The following is an 18,091-nucleotide window of genomic DNA, read 5'->3' as shown; positions in this document are numbered from 1 at the left end:
TGCCGGGTCCGTGAGGAGGGGGCAGAAGACAAGCCCCCAGCACTGCCGTGTTGAAAGCGCAGCAGCCTAAACCCGCAAGGCGGGAAGATAAATGCAGGGCTGGAGGAGTGCTGACAAGAGGGGTGCAATAGTCTTTAATTAACGTCCTACCCACCACCGCACCCCCCCCCCCTCCCCCCCGGCACAAGCAGGCGAGCCTGCAAGTTGCTGCCACAAGAGATTTCCCTTCCCCACCTCCCTTTTGGTTCACAGATGGATCAGGATCAGTTTGGGGGAGGAAGAAAAACAGAAGAGCCGCTTGTATTTTGAAATGCCTTTTGGTTTGTACCTGGGGTTCGTGCCATTGGGAAGCTTTAACCGAATTACTCTCCCATGTGGAAAGAGCCTTTTGCTGAGCCCTAGACCAGTGCCAGCCTGTTCTCTGCTCCCCACCAGTTCCCTGATTTGCACTACACATGTTGCTGCTGCTGCATTTGCTCTGAGCATGTCCAATCTCTGATTTAAGGATAAAAACAGATGTCAGAAACTCTTTCCAGCCAGGTGTTCCTCTCATCACTTACTCTGGTAATGCCTGCACAGTAAGGGAAGGATTCCAGAGTAAGAGCCAGACAGACCACGGAGTGAGAAAGTAGTTAGAAGACATATGTTCCCTACAAAGGGTGTCTGTGTTTCTGTGCATTTTTTAAAGCTGCTGCCTTATTAGTGAGGTGACTGATATGACTGACATGACTGACAGCATGTTGTTCTGGTGCTAAAGGAAGATAAATAAACCTCCATAGCATCTAGAGTAAAATAATTGTGATGACTAAATATATTTTATTCCCCTCAATATCTGCCTTGATAAGTAAGTTCTTTTACTGTGGGGGGGCCTACCACTGCCGTCACCATGCTGCCTGCATTAGGTTGTGGCTACTTGTCTGTGCTTAAAAACAATTCTAAAATACACGGTGTAAATCTTGTGGTGAAGTCCAAGAGAAATGGTGTGTGTTATGGGAATATTGCTCTGGTGTTTTTACTCTTGTTTTTTGGTGTGTTGTACAGGCTGGTTTGCAAAACCTACAGAAAAGAAGGCATCGGTGAGTCCTCATGAGGACATGAAGGCGGCTTTTATGGCTGAAATGAAAGCTGAAAACATCAAGCAGTTTCTTTAGTAAGCAATGCATAGACTAATCAGTTAGGAAAAAAAAATATTCAAGCAGGAACCAGCCCAAGGATGCAGCTAGACAGGGGGTGGTGTGCAGGTTCTTAGCCACAGGTTTTATCTAATGTGTCCCAGTGAGCTGTGATTGATCAAACAGCCAACCGTAGCTCCCCTCATTCCTGTGTTGGAAACAGATGAGTTGTAAGTAATCTCACTGTTTAAAGTAATTAAAAATTGGCCAAGCTCTTGCTCATTTCTTGTTTTGGTGAATGCTTATACAATGATGTAAAGGTTCAGCCTTTGTCTTACGTGTCCTGTTTCATTTACAGCGTTTATCTAACGCCATTTTTTATGGAAATTAATTCACTTCAGATCAGGCTGTATGAATAACTTAAGTCACGAGAGATTAAATGGAAAATAGCAGGGTGCATCAAAGTAAAAGAGAAGAAAATTATACCAGTGTTCGAGCCTTTAGTTCTTCCTATGGCTTAGGCCTTAATACCTTATTGCTACTCTCCCTTCACACTTTCTCATGCTGTGACCATATTTATGTGTGAATCTGTCACCATTCCGACCTTGTACTCACTTTCATGAAGAAGGATATGTTTCCAAGCTCTCTCCCTCTGCATAGTGAATAGCTAGAACAGACACAGTAGATACCAGATGGTCATCTGATGGCACATTAGACTGTTTGTAATAAATCTAATAGTCTTAAATGTTTAGTCTTTTTTAAGACCATATTTTTTCCCAATATTTTTTTCATTTCATCTACCCTTTAGTACTTAAATTAGTTGATTTTAAATATACTCTGTTTCTTTTATTAATTCCTAGAAGGAAAACTGCTGATATTTGTTCCTGAAAATTCAGACAATAGAAGCTGACAATACAGATTTTAAAAAATCTATTATGGTTTAATTACTGTAATTAATTTTATAGTATCTATAACAGAAGCTTTAACTACAAGGAAGCTGATTTACTATTATTTGTTTCTTTTAGGAATCTTTTAAACAGATTATTTTTCTCTTAGGAGAGTGTAGTATTTGTTAATAGCTGTATTTATTCCAGTCAGTAATAGACCAGAAGTCACAGTTTATTGACAGAAATATACTTTCTGTGTAAAGAAAATGTTAGTATCAGTTATTTTAAGAGTAGTCAACAAATTTGGGTTTGCCTTAAATTCCCAGCCTGATTAAATGGCATGAAGTTTTATCTGGCAACAAAACCAATTACCAAAAAACTGTTGTTGATTTATAAGATTGTGGCAATCCCACTGATTTAATTTTAAGTGTACCTGCCACAAACTATTACAAATAAATTAGCTGGAAAATATGTTCTCTTTACTACGTAACAGCCATGTCCTGAACTATGTAAACATTGAATACTGAAGACTCAGGATTTTTTATAGTCTTAACCTGTGTTTTGGCTCTGACAGTCAACTGCTGTTTAACAGCTCTGTAAAAGAATTGCTTTCTGCCCTCCAAACTCCCTGTCTCTATGCCAGCAGGAAACATTGTACCTCATTTACTGTTACTTGGCCAGTTCTGCGGGGAAATACGGCAGATACTTAGTCACGACTCAGAACTACCAGTACAGGCAGTCAGCTCATTGGAAGAGGAAATTAAGAAAAACACAGTATTTGTTTAAATAGGAATATAATATAGGAAGATGTTATTGCATAAATTAAATTTTAATGAAAACATGAGCCTTAAGCCTTCCTAACTCTTACAGTAAACAGCCATGGGCTCTGACAGTAACACATAACTGTGCTCTTGGTTCAGTATGTCACCCAGAAAATGGTACTGTCACTGTAGCTGGGACTTTCAGTACAGTCTTGGTACTAGATGTTGGCATTATCAGAGGAACATGGTTGTATCTAGCAGCATTAGATACAAAAGCAGAATTGTATAGTTCTTTTGAACTGTTTTGTTTGATTAATCTGTTCTTACTGGAACGCAAGAATTCAACATTTTCCCAACCTTATACACCTTCCATTTTGAAGGTCCAATTTCCTTCGTTAACACCAGCTGGTGCAACACATGCTTCTGTGGCATGATCATATGACGGGATGAGGACATCATGATGACAGCCTCATTCAGCTGGGAGTTTCTTCAACTCACTTCACTGGGCTTTCTCAGTGTTGTAGACGATATTTTTTTTTCCTGACAATGGGTTGCTCACTATTTATGCTTTCTTTCGCTGTTTGTTATTTACACTGGATAACTTTTTCTTATAAGTCACAAGCTGTTGAGTTTTTCTCTTCCTTGTTCCTAAGCCACTGTGAATTCACTCTTTCTATTTGCCCACAAGACACTCTCAGTGAACTTTTACATGAATCAGTGTTTGTGCCAAGATTAATTAAAATAGTGGCATCCAAGGAGAAGATAATCTGTTAATTAAAAGTAGGGGTCAGAGTAATTATGCACATTTCTAAATTGAATACACAAAGGTAATTACATTCAATTCTTTTATCACTTCACCAGGAAGGTCAGTCTCATTATGGATAGGAATGATTGGCCTAAAGTCACCCAGATGACAAGGAGTAAAGGATCCCCCAGCTGATGTCATCATGTCTTTCTTGCTAAGCCACACTGCAAGGAAGGTTCAAATGTGTGGTAGCTCAGGACAGACTGAAACCCTCAACTTCTGTATAAGACAGGCAAAAGTATAGATGCAGAGGAGTCTTGGTTATTACTAGGCCTGGGTACATCTGATGATATTTATAGGGTTTATTTCCAGCTAGGCTAAGAGAAGTTCTGATTTGGAGCTGCAATACCTGAGCCTGACTCGTTGCTTCTTTTTCTCCAGCAATTTTACGCAGCTTCCTCACCTAGCAGGAACAAAGGAGAATCTGCACCTGGCACAACAAGTCCAGGCTGAGTGGAAGGAGTTTGGTTTGGATTCTGTTCAATTGGTGCATTATGATGTCTTGCTCTCTTACCCTGATGATGCTAAGCCCAACTACATCTCAATAATTGATGAGCATGGAAATGAGGTACACAAAATATCAATTTTTGCAATAAGGGAACAAAATCACCTTCATACACCTGGGAAGACTGGGAGGGAAAACTATCCTCTGCTCTCTTAGTGGTGTGGGGCCTGATCCAAGTCTCACTGAAATCAGGGGTTCCAGTTTGCTTTTATATTTTGTGTATTTGTTTTTTAATGTATGTGCTAGGAATACTTATAATTACCCTGATTTATATAGCATGCTGACATACTTGGAATAAAGGAGAATTATGTAAGAGGAATACTTTATGTAATTCAGTTGTTTTAAAATTGTTGTGTTATTCAGGAAGAGGAAAGCAACCATGGTCAGCATCAGTATTTTCACTGGTTCTTTATACAGTATCAGTGATCATGCTAAATTCACTTTCTTGAAGATTAGAGTTTACACCTCAAAATGCACAATCACAACTAACATCAGTTCATTACGGGATAGCTCTAGTGCTCATAGAAGCCCCAGAGATGAGCAGAATGCAAGCGTTTTTTACCATTATGATTAACCTGCTGCTACCTACTGGACTGATACCACCTTGAGGGACCTTGTGTCCATTTAAGCTGGATTCTGTGTGAAGAGTAGAGGTGAGGTTTGTAAGATCACACATTAAACCTGAATATTGAAAGGAGTGCCCCATGCTTGCTTAAGTTTTGGCCACTCCTCACTTAGAGTTCTAAAACTAGAGTCCTTTCAACTGCAAATACATGTGAAATGTGCCTGAATAGACAGTACTTCTTCTTCATATTACCTGCTTTACCTTTTTTCTTTTCTTCTAGATTTTCAACACATCATTATCTGAGCCTCCTCCTCCAGGATATGAGGCTGTTAGAAATGTGGTGCCACCTTACAGTGCGTTCTCAGCCCAAGGAGTGCCGGAGGTAACATAGTAGAATAGTAAGAGAAATAAATAGAAACAGAAATAGAAATAGGGACAGAAGTAATAGCAACAGAGACAGAAATAGAAATAATAGAAATAGAAAAGATGGAATGCCATAGCATAGCACAGAATCGCATACAGCAGTATAGAATAATGGGAAATTCCTGGGTCTTAAGCTTTAGCTCAAAAACTGAGATGTCACCAGTAGAAAAGATGTCCTATCTCTGATGTACTTGGGAGCTTTGCAATGAAGCAACATTCAACTTGAGCAGTCACACATACATGTTCATTTTTTTTTTTCTAGCTTGAGTCAGAACTGGGTTTTATTTTTACCTTTTCCTTTAAAAATACAGTAATAAATCTTGAATGTTGTCAGCAGCTATAAGCTTTTTCAGGTATTTCTATTACTGTGTACCATTGTTTCCCATCTTGGTGAACAAATAAGATGACTGTTATATTTACGTAGTGAAATGAATAACCTAATTTTCCAAAGGCTGCTTGCCGAAGGCTCACCCTGACAGGTATAACTGCACAGTATGGTTGAAAATGGCTTTTGCTAGCATTGCTAGATGGCAGTAAAAGTGTTGCTGTGATCTGAGGTTAACACTAATACTTTCTATCTTGTTGTACAGATGGTACGAGCTGACAGGACTTCCTTTTAAAAAGCTGGCCTGTGTAATGGGAGTTTTCTATCCTATGATCGTTAGCGGTGCAATTAATATTTTGTAAGACTAGATTTTTCTGTTGTTGTTCTCAGTCTCTTTCCTGTCTGTACATAGAATAATGTAGGCTGGCAGGGCCCTCCGGAGGTCATCTGGTCCAGTCTCTGCTTTAAAGTTGGATCTGGCTTTGAAGCCTGCTAACAATGCTTTTACTCACACAGCCCAGTATTTGTCATGTACTTTCTGAAATTTGTTAATAAGTTCTGCAAGTCCAGAAAACAAAAGGCATCCTGTATTCATTTGCCTCAGATACTCAAAGGAACATGGAAAATCAGGCAGATAGTCTGTACCGTGGGATATGACAGCTTCCAGTGTTTTAAGAATTGCAGTAGGAATTTTGGAACATAATATAAGCTAAAATTCATGGATTGTGACTTTCTATTGTAGCATAATATCTCCAAAGAAAGACAGAATAACTTCACTGCTTTATTTGGTTTCTGGAGGACTACTGTAGGTGATGGGAAATAATAATGACAAGTTTTAAAAGCTGCAGCTTCCTCCTTTAGAAAATTATTTTATTTTAATTAAATTTAAGAACATTGTTTCTGATACATAAATAAATAGATAAAAGGACATATTGTCCTTTCAAAATATGATGCTTATGTTCATCTTACTGCATAGTACTTTGACAGTAGCTCCAGGTACCTGGCTGGTTGTTAGCAACAACACGTTCCAGTGAGCAGCTGTATGCACCTGTACTGCAAGCAGGGAGCATGCATACTGCTCAGCAGTGGGAATACTTTGTGGGTTCAGGGCTCTTCTGTGTTTTCCCAGGCCTGTTTATGGATTTTATGTTAAAAGCCATTCTGTTAAAAAGCAGAACTAAGCTGTGGAGACAGATATTTGGAACATGCCAAGTGAAATTAGTCATAGGTTCTCTTTCAGCTTACTAACTTTGTGAATGATTCCTGCATAAAGCTCCAAGTTCAGTGAAGGGAGAAGGCTGTAAAATACCTGCATCCCAGGCAAACTGTACCCTCACGAGTAGGCCACCTTCCTGCAGAGTGGGAGAAATGGATCAAAGTTCTTAGAATCACAGAATGGTTTGGGTTGGAAGGGACCTTGAAGACCACCTAGTTCCAACACCCCTGCCATGGGCAGGGACACCTTCCACTAGACCAGGTTGCTCCAAGCCTCGTCCAGCCTGGCCTTGAACACTTCCTGGGATGGGGCCTCCACAGCTTCTCTGGGCAACCTGTTCCAGTGCCTCACCACCCTCTCCAGGAAGAATTTCTTCCTGATATCTAATCTAAACCTCTCCGCTTGACATGCTTATTGACATTCTTGTTTTGAATTCTACCTCTTTCTATCAGGGTGAGTTAGTGTATGTGAATTATGGCCGCACTGAAGACTTCTTTAAGGTAGAACGTGAAATGGGAATTAACTGTACAGGAAAGATTGTTATTGCCAGATATGGGAAGATCTTCAGAGGAAATAAGGTAATGCCTCTGTATAAAAATGTTACTTGTGTTGTCCTTCAGTTGATTTCAAGGGACTGGAACACTTACCTAGTCAAGTATTCTGGATATTTTAGCATAACTGCTTTTTCCTGGAGCAGTGTTCAAAGATGATTGTTTAGCAGAAGATACAAAAGATAGATTTTTATATATATAAAATACATCTATAGGAAGATAAATAAATTGGAAAATGTTATGTATTTTTATATTCATTTGCATACTGTACATTGTTCCAAAATATTGCTGACATTCTTGGATAATGCACTCTATCCTGAACTAGACTCTTCTTCTCTATTGTTTCAACTGTGCTTTAAGATGCCTCTATTGTGTTTCTGTACACCAGGCAGAGACTATACCTGTATGTTGTTAATTTAAAATTCTGTATTTGTTTATTCAATTCCCCTATCATATAAATATTTTTAAACTACAGATGTCTGCAGATCCAGGGCCTGACAGGAAAGGACATAGTCATGTGTATGCTTCAGGCATACATTCAAGTTATTTCCTCAATAGGGATGGTACCAGACCATCTATTTAAGTGTGTTTGGCTCTTGTACAAAAAGTAGTTTGACCTTAATTTGGGCAGGACTATAATTTGATTTTCTTAGTTACCTAAGGGTATCAAACACTGAATCTCCTCACTGGGATGCCAAGTCTTGTTACATGCTGTTGACTAGTCTTCTGTGTGCTTTTAAGTGGGTGATTAACTGTTTTACATACATACCATTTTCAACAGTGAAAAGTGATATGTAACTCATATTTTGGGTCAGATAATATTTTCAGTAAATTGTTTACCACCCTTAAAATACTATCTGAATGGAAAAGACATAAAAATTGAAGAAGTAATCGCTGTCTGTGAATCTTTCCTTAAAATTAAATACAAATATATCAGAGTTACTAACATCCAGAGGGGCAGTTGTCCTGTGGTTTGGAAATTACATGCCCCTATTGACACTAAGGGATGTTATGGTAGTATTTCTAGTGACTATCTGTATACTGAATAATTTGGTAGCCTGTATAAAATCTGGAGCACTGTACTGTCATTTTCTGATTTCCTCAAGTTGTGCAAGAATAGAATAGAGGTTGAAGGCAAGTATTGTATTTCTCCAAAAAAGCTATGTTATTTCTGAATTAGAATACCCAAATTTAAAACTGTTGAGGGTTACTTGTCACTCAGTCACTGTACATCACTGTCTCACCTAGCAGCAAAACAGATTGGGATATCAAAATGACATATATTTTCTCTCTCACTTGCTACCAAGCAGGTTTATACAATTATAAAGTCACATGAGAACACTTTTTAAAAATCAAAACAGCATACAGGTCAGTCCTTCTGCCATAATAAGCCCAAGATACACACTTTGGAGCTAGTTTTGTTCACAGCAAAGGCAGTTTCAAGCTATCCAATAATAATCTTCCTTTATAGTCTGAACCCTGAGATACGTTCAGGAGATCGTTTAGGTAAGTAAGGTCAATACATGACTGACTGAAAGATAAATTTGCATCAGTGTGATACAGTTTTTTCCATCCATGATGTGTTCATTTCAGTAATCATTCAATTGTATTGATCTCAATGACAGAATACAAACTTAGATTATGTAGTAACACTGTGAGGGATGTTTTCCATGTTACTACAGTTATCTCCTAACTAAACTTCAAAGCAACAACGAACCTCTTACTTACGTATGGAACCTGATATCTGCATATATGTTTTCAGGAAATTTTATGAATTGAGACAGTTATGGGCCCTTTACTTATCCCAAGCATTGTAAAAGGCCCTGAAGAATAATCACAGTAATTTATACTTTCTTTTGCTCCTTGAACTCTGGTGTTAAGCTATAAAGGACTGGATAGGGACCAGAGATGTGCTTTGCAGGTGAAGAATGCTGAATTGGCAGGCGCCAAGGGAGTTATTCTGTACTCTGACCCTGCTGACTACTGTGCCCCAGAAGTAGATCCCTATCCAAATGGCTGGAACCTTCCAGGTGGAGGAGCCCAGCGTGGGAATGTATTAAACCTGAATGGGGCAGGGGATCCTCTGACACCAGGTTATCCTGCAAAAGGTGAGTGATGCTAGAGGAGTCATGCTTTGAGGGTCTGTTTTCAGGAAGAGAGGGGAAGGTAATGGTGATGTTCTTTCCCTTGGAACAAGTCACATGTTTTCTTGGTCTTTCTGTTGCTCAAAAGAGGCGGCTTTGGGCATTATGTCATAAGCCACATCTGCTAATGGTGCATGAGAGAAAGTGAGGGGATGTTAAGGGGCACAGTGCAGTGCTGGTCTGCTTAACTTCACAGATACACCCAAGTTAGCCCAGAGATTGTGACACAGGTATTCGGCACCTGAAGCCCTAGTCTTCTGCTTCTCATCAGCAAGGAGCCAGTCTGCACAGCTCACAGGTTTCTTTGCTTTTGCAGTTCTCCTTTCTGCAGGATTTGGGCTGCTTTCCCTCCACAAGAGCTCCTGCTGGCAATGCTGAGATCTTTCATGCTGGTTCTCATGTGACCTGGCTGCTGCTGAGGCTCCTGAGAAGATGACCATTCTTCACTGGTTCATCACCTTCACCTCATGCTTCCTCAGATGCTCTGCCTAAGCCATTTCATTTAGCACCTACCCCAGATAATTTTGACTGAAATGCATTAAGAACTGTGCATGCCAGCACTTGGGGCAGCATATCTGAGGGAGGCAGTCATCTCAAGAAAAGCAGACCCCATGTGTTGGGGAAGGATGCCTCTAGTCAGCACAACTTGAGCTTCACAACAGCAGCATGGCAGGAGCCAGATTTCTGGCATGAGGAATATTTCTGGTTCCTCACGCTGGAGTCGGTGATCTCATAGATGAATCCCTGTCTGCTTCCCTCAGCAAGGGTCCTTGTGAATGTTGTAGTAAAGAGGAAACTTCTTTTCCATACCTGCTGGCTTGCAAACATCAAATTTTGTCCCCGTGGTGAAAAATTAAGATTCTCGTTTGTAAAAAAACCATGATTTGTATTTGAGCTTTGTCAGAACAAAATGTAGACTTCATTTTGTTCACAAAAACAGCAAAACAGAATATGCAGTAGCCCATTGTATAAGATTTTATCTGCACCTCTTACCAACTGGCAAAAGTGTTTTAGTTCTCAGCTGAATGTTCCAAACATCAGACTGCAGGTTCCTGCTTTGCACTTGTTCTTTACCTGTGGCCTTGTCTGAAGATCTTTTCCATGGATAGAAATAGTTTTACCTGAAAGTATTTCAACACAAAAAATTAACAAATAATTTTAACGTTTCCAGCCAGCTCTAAATGCCTGACTGCAGATACTCTGTGAGAACCTGTGTTAGTGTGTCTCTGAAAACATGTGGATAAAGCGTAAAGAATGAAGTCACTGAAGAAATGTCAGCCTGACTTTGAGGAAAGTGAAATGATTGTCCCTACAGTGCTAGGGCTGTGCTATGAACTGTACAGATTCCTTCTGAGAGTTGTAAATATGAAAATATTTGCCTTGTGCTTTCAGAATACACCTACCGATTAGACAAAGCCAGTGGTGTAGGTCTCCCCAGAATTCCAGTTCATCCCATTGGCTATCATGATGCTGAGACATTACTGCGGTAAGTGTGTATGTGAGACGTGAGGAATTTTAAGCAGATTGTTTCTGAAAGTTACGGGAGTATTTGAAAAGAAAGGCAAAAGGCTTTTGCAGTGTGTTTCTACTGTAGTTGTTGAACTAGTGTGGTTGTCATTAGGTTCTCTGTAAGAGGTGAATGTGTTCTCTACTGTTACATATCAGCTATGTGCAGTGTGATCTGGAAAGGGTCATTTCTGATGTACCATGATCAGCCAAGTATAGTGAAGGTATAAAGTGCCTCTCAGTTTGAATAAAGGCAAAAAAATTTCGAGGATGGCATGATAACGTGTCTTTTGAAAAAGACCACAGATGAAGTTACTAATTTTTTTCAGGAAAATACTTGCCATGGCTGTTTGATGAGACAGTGTTTGTTCTGTTTTCTGGTAAATGAAGACGTGTGCTTTCTCTCATCAGGTGCTCTATGTTGCTTAAATATGAAATGTTGCTAGTGAACTGGTATAACGACGCTGGGGAAACTGAAGTATTACAGGGGATTTAAGAGACTTCTGCATGTAAATGTGCTTACTACACATGCAGGTGACATGAAGACTGGCTACCAGCTTGCCAGCTGTGCCAAATTCATAATTACTTTAAAAAATCAAATAAGTTCTCTGAAAAAACTAACATGGGATTGAGTTGTCAGGTGTATTATTCTCCTAAAAATGTAGCAGTAATCATGTGTATCAGCTGGAGAGATACAGAGCAGGATATACCAGGGTTGGCAACAGTACACAGGTGTTTAGGGCAGAAGTGAACATAAACTTGGGTGCGTATTAGTGTAGGAATTTTACATCTAAATCATGTGAGCAATCATTCTGCTCAGTGTGATGCCTCTAAATACAGAGTAAAAAAACCCATCCTATTTTGGTTTTATATGCAGGTTTCCTCTTAAGTATTGAAGGTATTTATTTTTATATGAGGCAGAATTTTACTGCCTTTGGTGTCTTTGCATACCTGATGTTCATTAGCACTGTTCTAGTGTTTTTCCTAATTCTTCCCAAATTTTTTATGGACTATTATATCTCTAAGCTGTCTTCTTTAAAACTTTATGGTCATCCCTGTTACAGTGATAACTATATAGGTGTAAAGACTCTTTTTTCCACTGACAACTAGTAGTGGTAGAGCAGATTAATTTGTATAAATGTGATGTAGCTAGATATTTCTCTTCAGTAAGTTGTAAATAATTCTAGAACTTGATTTTAATAATTATGAATGAGATCTAAATCCTCTAAAAATACTGCATTCTTGTTTTCACTTTCATCTTGTGAAGTCATCACTTCTAGTTATACCTGTTATTATATTTTTATATAACAAATAAACAGAGGACTTGAAGACATGCAGTGAAGTGTTCTGTGGAACAAAACTTGACTGAAGTATGCATTTGCAATATATATATTTTGCCTAATAAGAACCAGAACATCCAGCATATTTTTTAATATGTTTTGAATGTTTCTCACAAGTTCATGTCAAAAATATAAGTTCTTTAGACTAGGTAAATATGGGTGATTGTAATCCACTGGATTACTGCATTTGCAGTTGTGTTAACTGAGAAAAAGGTATCTCGCCTTTGACAACAGAACAAGAAATGGTGGCTTGGACTGATCATGTTTCTCAGTCTTAGACATCTTTGAAACACATCAACTCTTGTCTCTGCTACTAGACAAAACGGTGGCCAGGGACTGGCCCTGGAGGACAACTGGCTACGCTGCTAAACTGTTGCAAATGCAGTTCAAGGCAGTAGAAAGTTCTAGTGACAGTTTACAAGGGGCAGTTGGTATGCAAAACCTTTGGAGGCCAACACTCTTTTCCAGGAGGGCTGTAGGCCATTCCAAGCTGATCTCAATGCCCAGGACTATTCCTGTGTTAGTTTACTGGTATTAATGTGGCTAAAAAGACAGATACTCTCCTGTGGTATAAATTATGTAAGACAAAGGCCATCACTGTGGTCTCTTGTGTGTGGGACCTAACAAAGTGTGGTTCCTGGTTCCTCGTCTATGTTTGGTGCTATGGTAAAATGTCTGTAACTAATAATGATACTTTATTTTTTTTCATAATAGCAATATGGGAGGGTATGCACCACCGCATAGTAGCTGGAAAGGAAACTTGAATGTCTCTTACAACGTTGGTCCTGGTTTCACAGCAAATTACTCTACAAGGTCAGTTTTATTTCATAAGGAAAGCATGCTTAGTATCAGAGAAAAACAGGCAGAGCAGTAGCATTTGACCACAGGTAGAGTAGTTGGGGCTATTTGATTAATTCCTTTGATCATGACCATTTCCTGGGCTGAAAGGTGCTCAGTGCATGCTTTACATCTTCAGTGGATGGATATGACTGAATTGCTTTAGTTTCCAGGTAGTTTCATTTGAAAAGCATCTACCCGTTGACAAATTATTTGATAAGACTGATTATTTTTGGGAACTGAATTTTTGCACTGTCTTTATTGAATTCATATGGGTCCAGCTACTGGTCTTACCTATTGCCTCATATAAAAACTATTAACTTAAAAGTCAAGTCTTCTAGAAAAAAGCACTTTAACTACAATGTCATTTTTATTGCTTAGAATTATTTTTAAACTGATTTAGTAATTAGAGTTTATGACTAAAGTCCATGTGTTTCAGTATTGGCTGAGCTATTGTACTGACTTCAAATGAACCGTTTGACGTTATCCCTATGTCTTAGTCATACCACATGAAAAATCTTTTCTGAAAAGTATACTGGCAACCCTTGAGGATGAGCTGTTGCACCTCCAGCTGTGTTGTAGATAAAAACTCCAGTTGTCTGATTTTCTGCTGCCTGAGCTGCCACATCAGTTTCGACTCTGCTGGAGTAATTTCTGATTTGCACCAACATCTAGATGATTATTTACCTTTTTAACATCAAATAGTTTTCATTTTTCTTTCACTCTTCCACATTTAAAACTAGCTGCTAGCAAAAAATCTTTAAATTTGGAGCTCTGAGCCAGTTATCCATATAAATCTTACTGACATCAATGACAATACATAGCTTTCAAGAGCTAAATGCTGTTCTTGGTTGCCCAAGTATAAATCCAGAAAAAAACCTACCCTGACATCTTTTCAGCTTTGCTTTGGTTTAATGGAGGGTAAATTTGGCTGAAATGCTTTCCTTACGAGTTATATTGTATACTTTTGAAAGGTGTCAAGATGTTTTATTATCTAATCTGGTGGATTTTCTTTTTGGATTTTCTTCTGATACACTAGAAAGGTGAAAATGCACATTCAGAGCCACAATGAAATAACGAGGATTTACAATGTGATTGGTACCATCAGAGGCAGAGTGGAACCAGGTAAAATCATTTGTCTTCAGTGTAACGTGAGCTTGCAGTGACCCCTACATGCACTTCATAGTTACAGGGGGGAAATGAGGAATATAGTTTTCTCTGAAATATTGCACTACATGTTCATCATTGTTAAAATATTTATTGCATCAGCTTTCATATGGTTCAGGGTATGTCAGCACTCTCACTGCAAAGCTGATTTTCAAGGGGGAGTCATAACCAAAACAGAAATATTTATCTTCAGGCAAGTAAATTTGCAATTGAAAGAATATTCTGAAGTGGATATTCTTCCCTACTAACATGGGAATAGATTTTACATTCCGATGGAAGACATCATATCCACCACTACTGACTTTTTGCCTGTCTTATAGTCTTTTGTAACTAGTGCAATTTTACACTCTAAAAACCCATGTATATAGACATCCCTAGGATGGTGATGACATCATTTAACTTGTAACTGCAGCACTTCCCTGTTGCTTGAAACACAACTGTTAACTGTGTTACAGTAGCACAGAGGTCTAGTCTGACTCTGATATTATTAATCACATCTCTGTCATGATTTGGACAACCCTTTTTATGATTGACTACATACATTTTCAGAGAACTACTGCATTTAGCACACCTTAATGCTGTGAGTTGGCATGCTCTGCAAATATAATTAGTGGATCAGCTTTACCATGAAACATACTGTTGTAAAATATGGAAAAATGTTTCTGCCTTCAGAGGAAAGCTGCAGTGTTTCTAATAATAGAAGTGAAATTATGGGATTTAGGAGGTTTTAAGTCTCATGGGATCAAGTTAGCACTGACAGAAAATGCAGAAAAATGTCTCTGGAGGTTTAAAATGTCTTTTGCCTTTCTGTCACGTATACTATAAACTATTAAGCTTTGTTGCCTGACACCTACATGGAAATTTAGATATTACTTCCAATTAATTCCTATGGCAGGAAAAAAGTTTTTTCTAAGTAAGCCTCCATAATTATTTTCTCTAGACAGGTATGTCATCCTGGGAGGCCACCGTGACTCATGGGTATTTGGTGGCATTGATCCTCAGAGTGGGGCAGCTGTAGTTCATGAGATTGTGAGGAGCTTTGGAAAACTGAAGAGGAAAGGTAATGTAATGAAAGAACAAAGCACACCGGAATCACTGCTCACAGCAGTGCCCACTGACTTCTCTGGGATTTAAGCATATGCTTAAGAATAAACGTGTGTATCTCACCATTCTCTCAAATAAGCATGTTGATCTGCAGCTGTTAATTAGTTCCAGTTACATCCTCGGTATATGTGCGGTACTTCTACTCAGGAGAAAGCACACCTAAAGGAAACATAACACGAAATGTGGGATACTGAAATAAATATGACATTTAATGCAATTGATTACTGTGCATTTGACACAGATCAGGCTGGTCAGACTGGCTGTTTCAATGGTCCTATAAAACTGATAAAGGGGTGAACTGATCAAGGCTTCATTGGCACAACACTGAGAACCTTCTCAGCCCTTGGCAGTAGTTTGGAGACAAACACAAGGGCAAATAAAGCATGTCTGTGCAGTGTAGAGAAAGAGCTGTGCAGGTAATGGTGGTAATGGAGGTAATGGAGGTAATGGAGGTAATGGAGGTAATGGTTAAAATACTTCATGCCTAGTTACATTAGAATAGGAAAAAATGCCAACTGTACCAAGTTTCTGCTGCTGTCAGAGCAAATGCTATCTCTGTATCTGACATGCCATGGAAAGCAGCTCTGACATTGCTCAAATACTGTGCTAGAGAAGGTTGCTTTGCCTACCCATTACGCTTTAAACCTGTTGACATACTGGATATCAGGGGAAACTGTCTTTGGGAATGCAAACTGTAAGAAAAGTAAAAAAGAAAGCAAAAAAGAAAAGGTTCCAGTAGCTTCAAAGAAAACTTTGGCAAAGATACAGGGGCAGAGCAATAGAGACTGTTCCATTTGGCCAGGGTTTAAATTGAATGCAGAACTTCAAGTGAAAGATCTTTGTTTTGAAGGTCAAAGTTACATGGAATTCCTTAGGTTTTGAAATCCAGCCTTTGGGACACAGGTCAAAGATAGATATGAAAACATGCCAAGCAGTTCTCTGTCAAAGTAGACGCTGGTATATAAGGTGTACTGAATTGAACAGAGCAAAAAGAGTAGAAAAGCTTTCTTTCAAGAATTTGTGCACAAGCACATTATTTTTCCTTGTTCAGAGTTTTAAATTTTAGAAAATTTTCCTGCAGTTAAAGCCTAGAGAAGAAAAAGAATACATTATTTTGCACAATATTGAAGTAGAAATGAGATTGCTACAGAATTAATAAACCAATAAGATTATATTAGTGAAGGAGCTGATGTTAAAAGTTTCTTAAGCACACATCTTTCCTCACAGATCAGGATAAAAGATGCGCCCCCCCCCAATTACATTTGTTTTCATCTCAGTTACCATGTAACAAGTAGTCTTTATTTCTGTAATACAGTTTTCATGGTCTTTTATGGCAGGCTGGAGGCCAAGGAGAACAGTGATATTTGCAAGCTGGGATGCAGAGGAATTTGGCTTGTTAGGATCGACAGAGTGGGCTGAGGTAAACCAGTAGTGTTAAAAAAGAAACTTTGACAGTGGCAGATCTTTGAGAAATCTGTACTAGAAAGCAACACTCCCTCCTCCTCCCTCTCCAATCTCCCCTCTCCCCTCTCCCTCTCCTTCTTCCTCTCTCCTCTTTCTTTTGTTTCCCTTTGAACTACCAGGAATATATGGCCCCTTGCAGTATATGATGTCTTTCTCCAAAACAGTTGTTACTTCTGTGAATGGAAAAACAGTTCTCAGGAAAAAAAGTTCATTAACATTTTCTTCCTCTTTTCCTTTTTATAGGAAAATGCCAAAGTATTGCAGGCACGAGGAGTGGCTTACATCAATGCAGATTCCTCCATCGAAGGTACGTAGTTTGACTTGTGTTTTACAGAACAGGGACAGTATGTACGGATGGTGGGGAGGCATTTTGGCTTGGAAGTCCATGAAAGGTCCAGTGTAATAATGCTGCTGTATTAGCTCGGGAGTAGATGTGGGGGGAAACCGTGACCCAGAATCATGAAGTGCTTTCCGATACTCCTGTTGCTTCAGGGAAGAAGTCCATCACAGTAGCTACACTATTTGGGAGGTCATGGGAAAGGACAAGAACTGTTGTGCCCCTGACAGCAGTTCGATAGCAACTCTGTTGTGTGTAATAAACATGGGGACATGCAAAAAGCTCTTAAGGATTGCTTCAAAAGCTGGGCTGAAACTCATCCTAACCAATACAAATGCACTGGCAAGATCACAGGAGGAGAACTCTTCTACAGGAAGAATCAGCTTGTCCTTGTAGAAGGAGTAGCTCCCTAGTCCCTATCTTATTAATAAATAATGCCATGAGGTTTCAGCTGAGTAGAACTTCCTTCTTCAGATACATAGTTTTTTCCTGTTTTTCAGGAAACTACACACTACGAGTGGATTGCACGCCACTGATGTACAGACTGGTGTACAGCCTGACTAAAGAGGTAATATTGCTAGAAATTTTCAGCCAGCATGTTCAGTGCTCACTTACTGGATGGGGGTCTATGTATAAAACACGGTGTCAGATGTTTCTGTCTTTTCTAACTGCAGTGCCCCTTTTAAGTCAATAATTAAGTTACTGGAGCTTTTTCCCAGGAGTGGCAAAGGGATTTCAAGTTTATACCTTTAAATTATTAGCTATTCAGGATAGGGGATTTTTCCACTCCTGTTAAAGTGTTCCTTGGGGGCTTACAAGGAAGCTGGGAGGGGACTTTTTACAAGGGCCTGTAGTGACAGGACAAGGAGTAACGGGTTTAAATTGAAAGCGGGGAGGTTTAGATTAGATATCAGTAAGAAGTTCTTCAGAGAGGGTGGTGAGGCACTGGAACAGGTTGCCCACAGAAGCTGTGGATGCCCCATCCCTGGAAGTGTTCAAGGCCAGGCTGGATGAGGCTTTGAGCACCCTGGTCTAGTGGAAG

At 39.3% G+C, this 18,091-nt stretch overlaps 1 protein-coding gene across 1 annotated transcript; it reads left to right on the top strand.

The window, feature by feature from the left end:
* Nucleotides 1–1,041: 1,041 nt before the first annotated feature.
* LOC104502622 (glutamate carboxypeptidase 2-like) lies at nt 1,042–17,617 on the top strand (the record flags this gene model as incomplete). The annotated part of the gene is made up of 12 exons (XM_010148100.1): nt 1,042–1,150; nt 3,947–4,133; nt 4,916–5,017; nt 7,052–7,177; nt 9,072–9,258; nt 10,687–10,780; nt 12,855–12,953; nt 14,017–14,102; nt 15,085–15,204; nt 16,586–16,668; nt 16,956–17,019; nt 17,550–17,617. Coding segments are annotated over 12 exons (1,325 nt in total), but the record flags the coding sequence as incomplete, so codon positions are not given.
* Nucleotides 17,618–18,091: the final 474 nt, after the last annotated feature.

Source organism: Eurypyga helias, unplaced genomic scaffold (genome assembly GCF_000690775.1).
Source record: "Eurypyga helias isolate BGI_N326 unplaced genomic scaffold, ASM69077v1 scaffold12343, whole genome shotgun sequence".
NCBI lineage: Eukaryota > Metazoa > Chordata > Aves > Eurypygiformes > Eurypygidae > Eurypyga > Eurypyga helias.
Note: the sequence above shows the minus strand (reverse complement) of the source record. Positions and strands in the feature narration are given on the sequence as shown.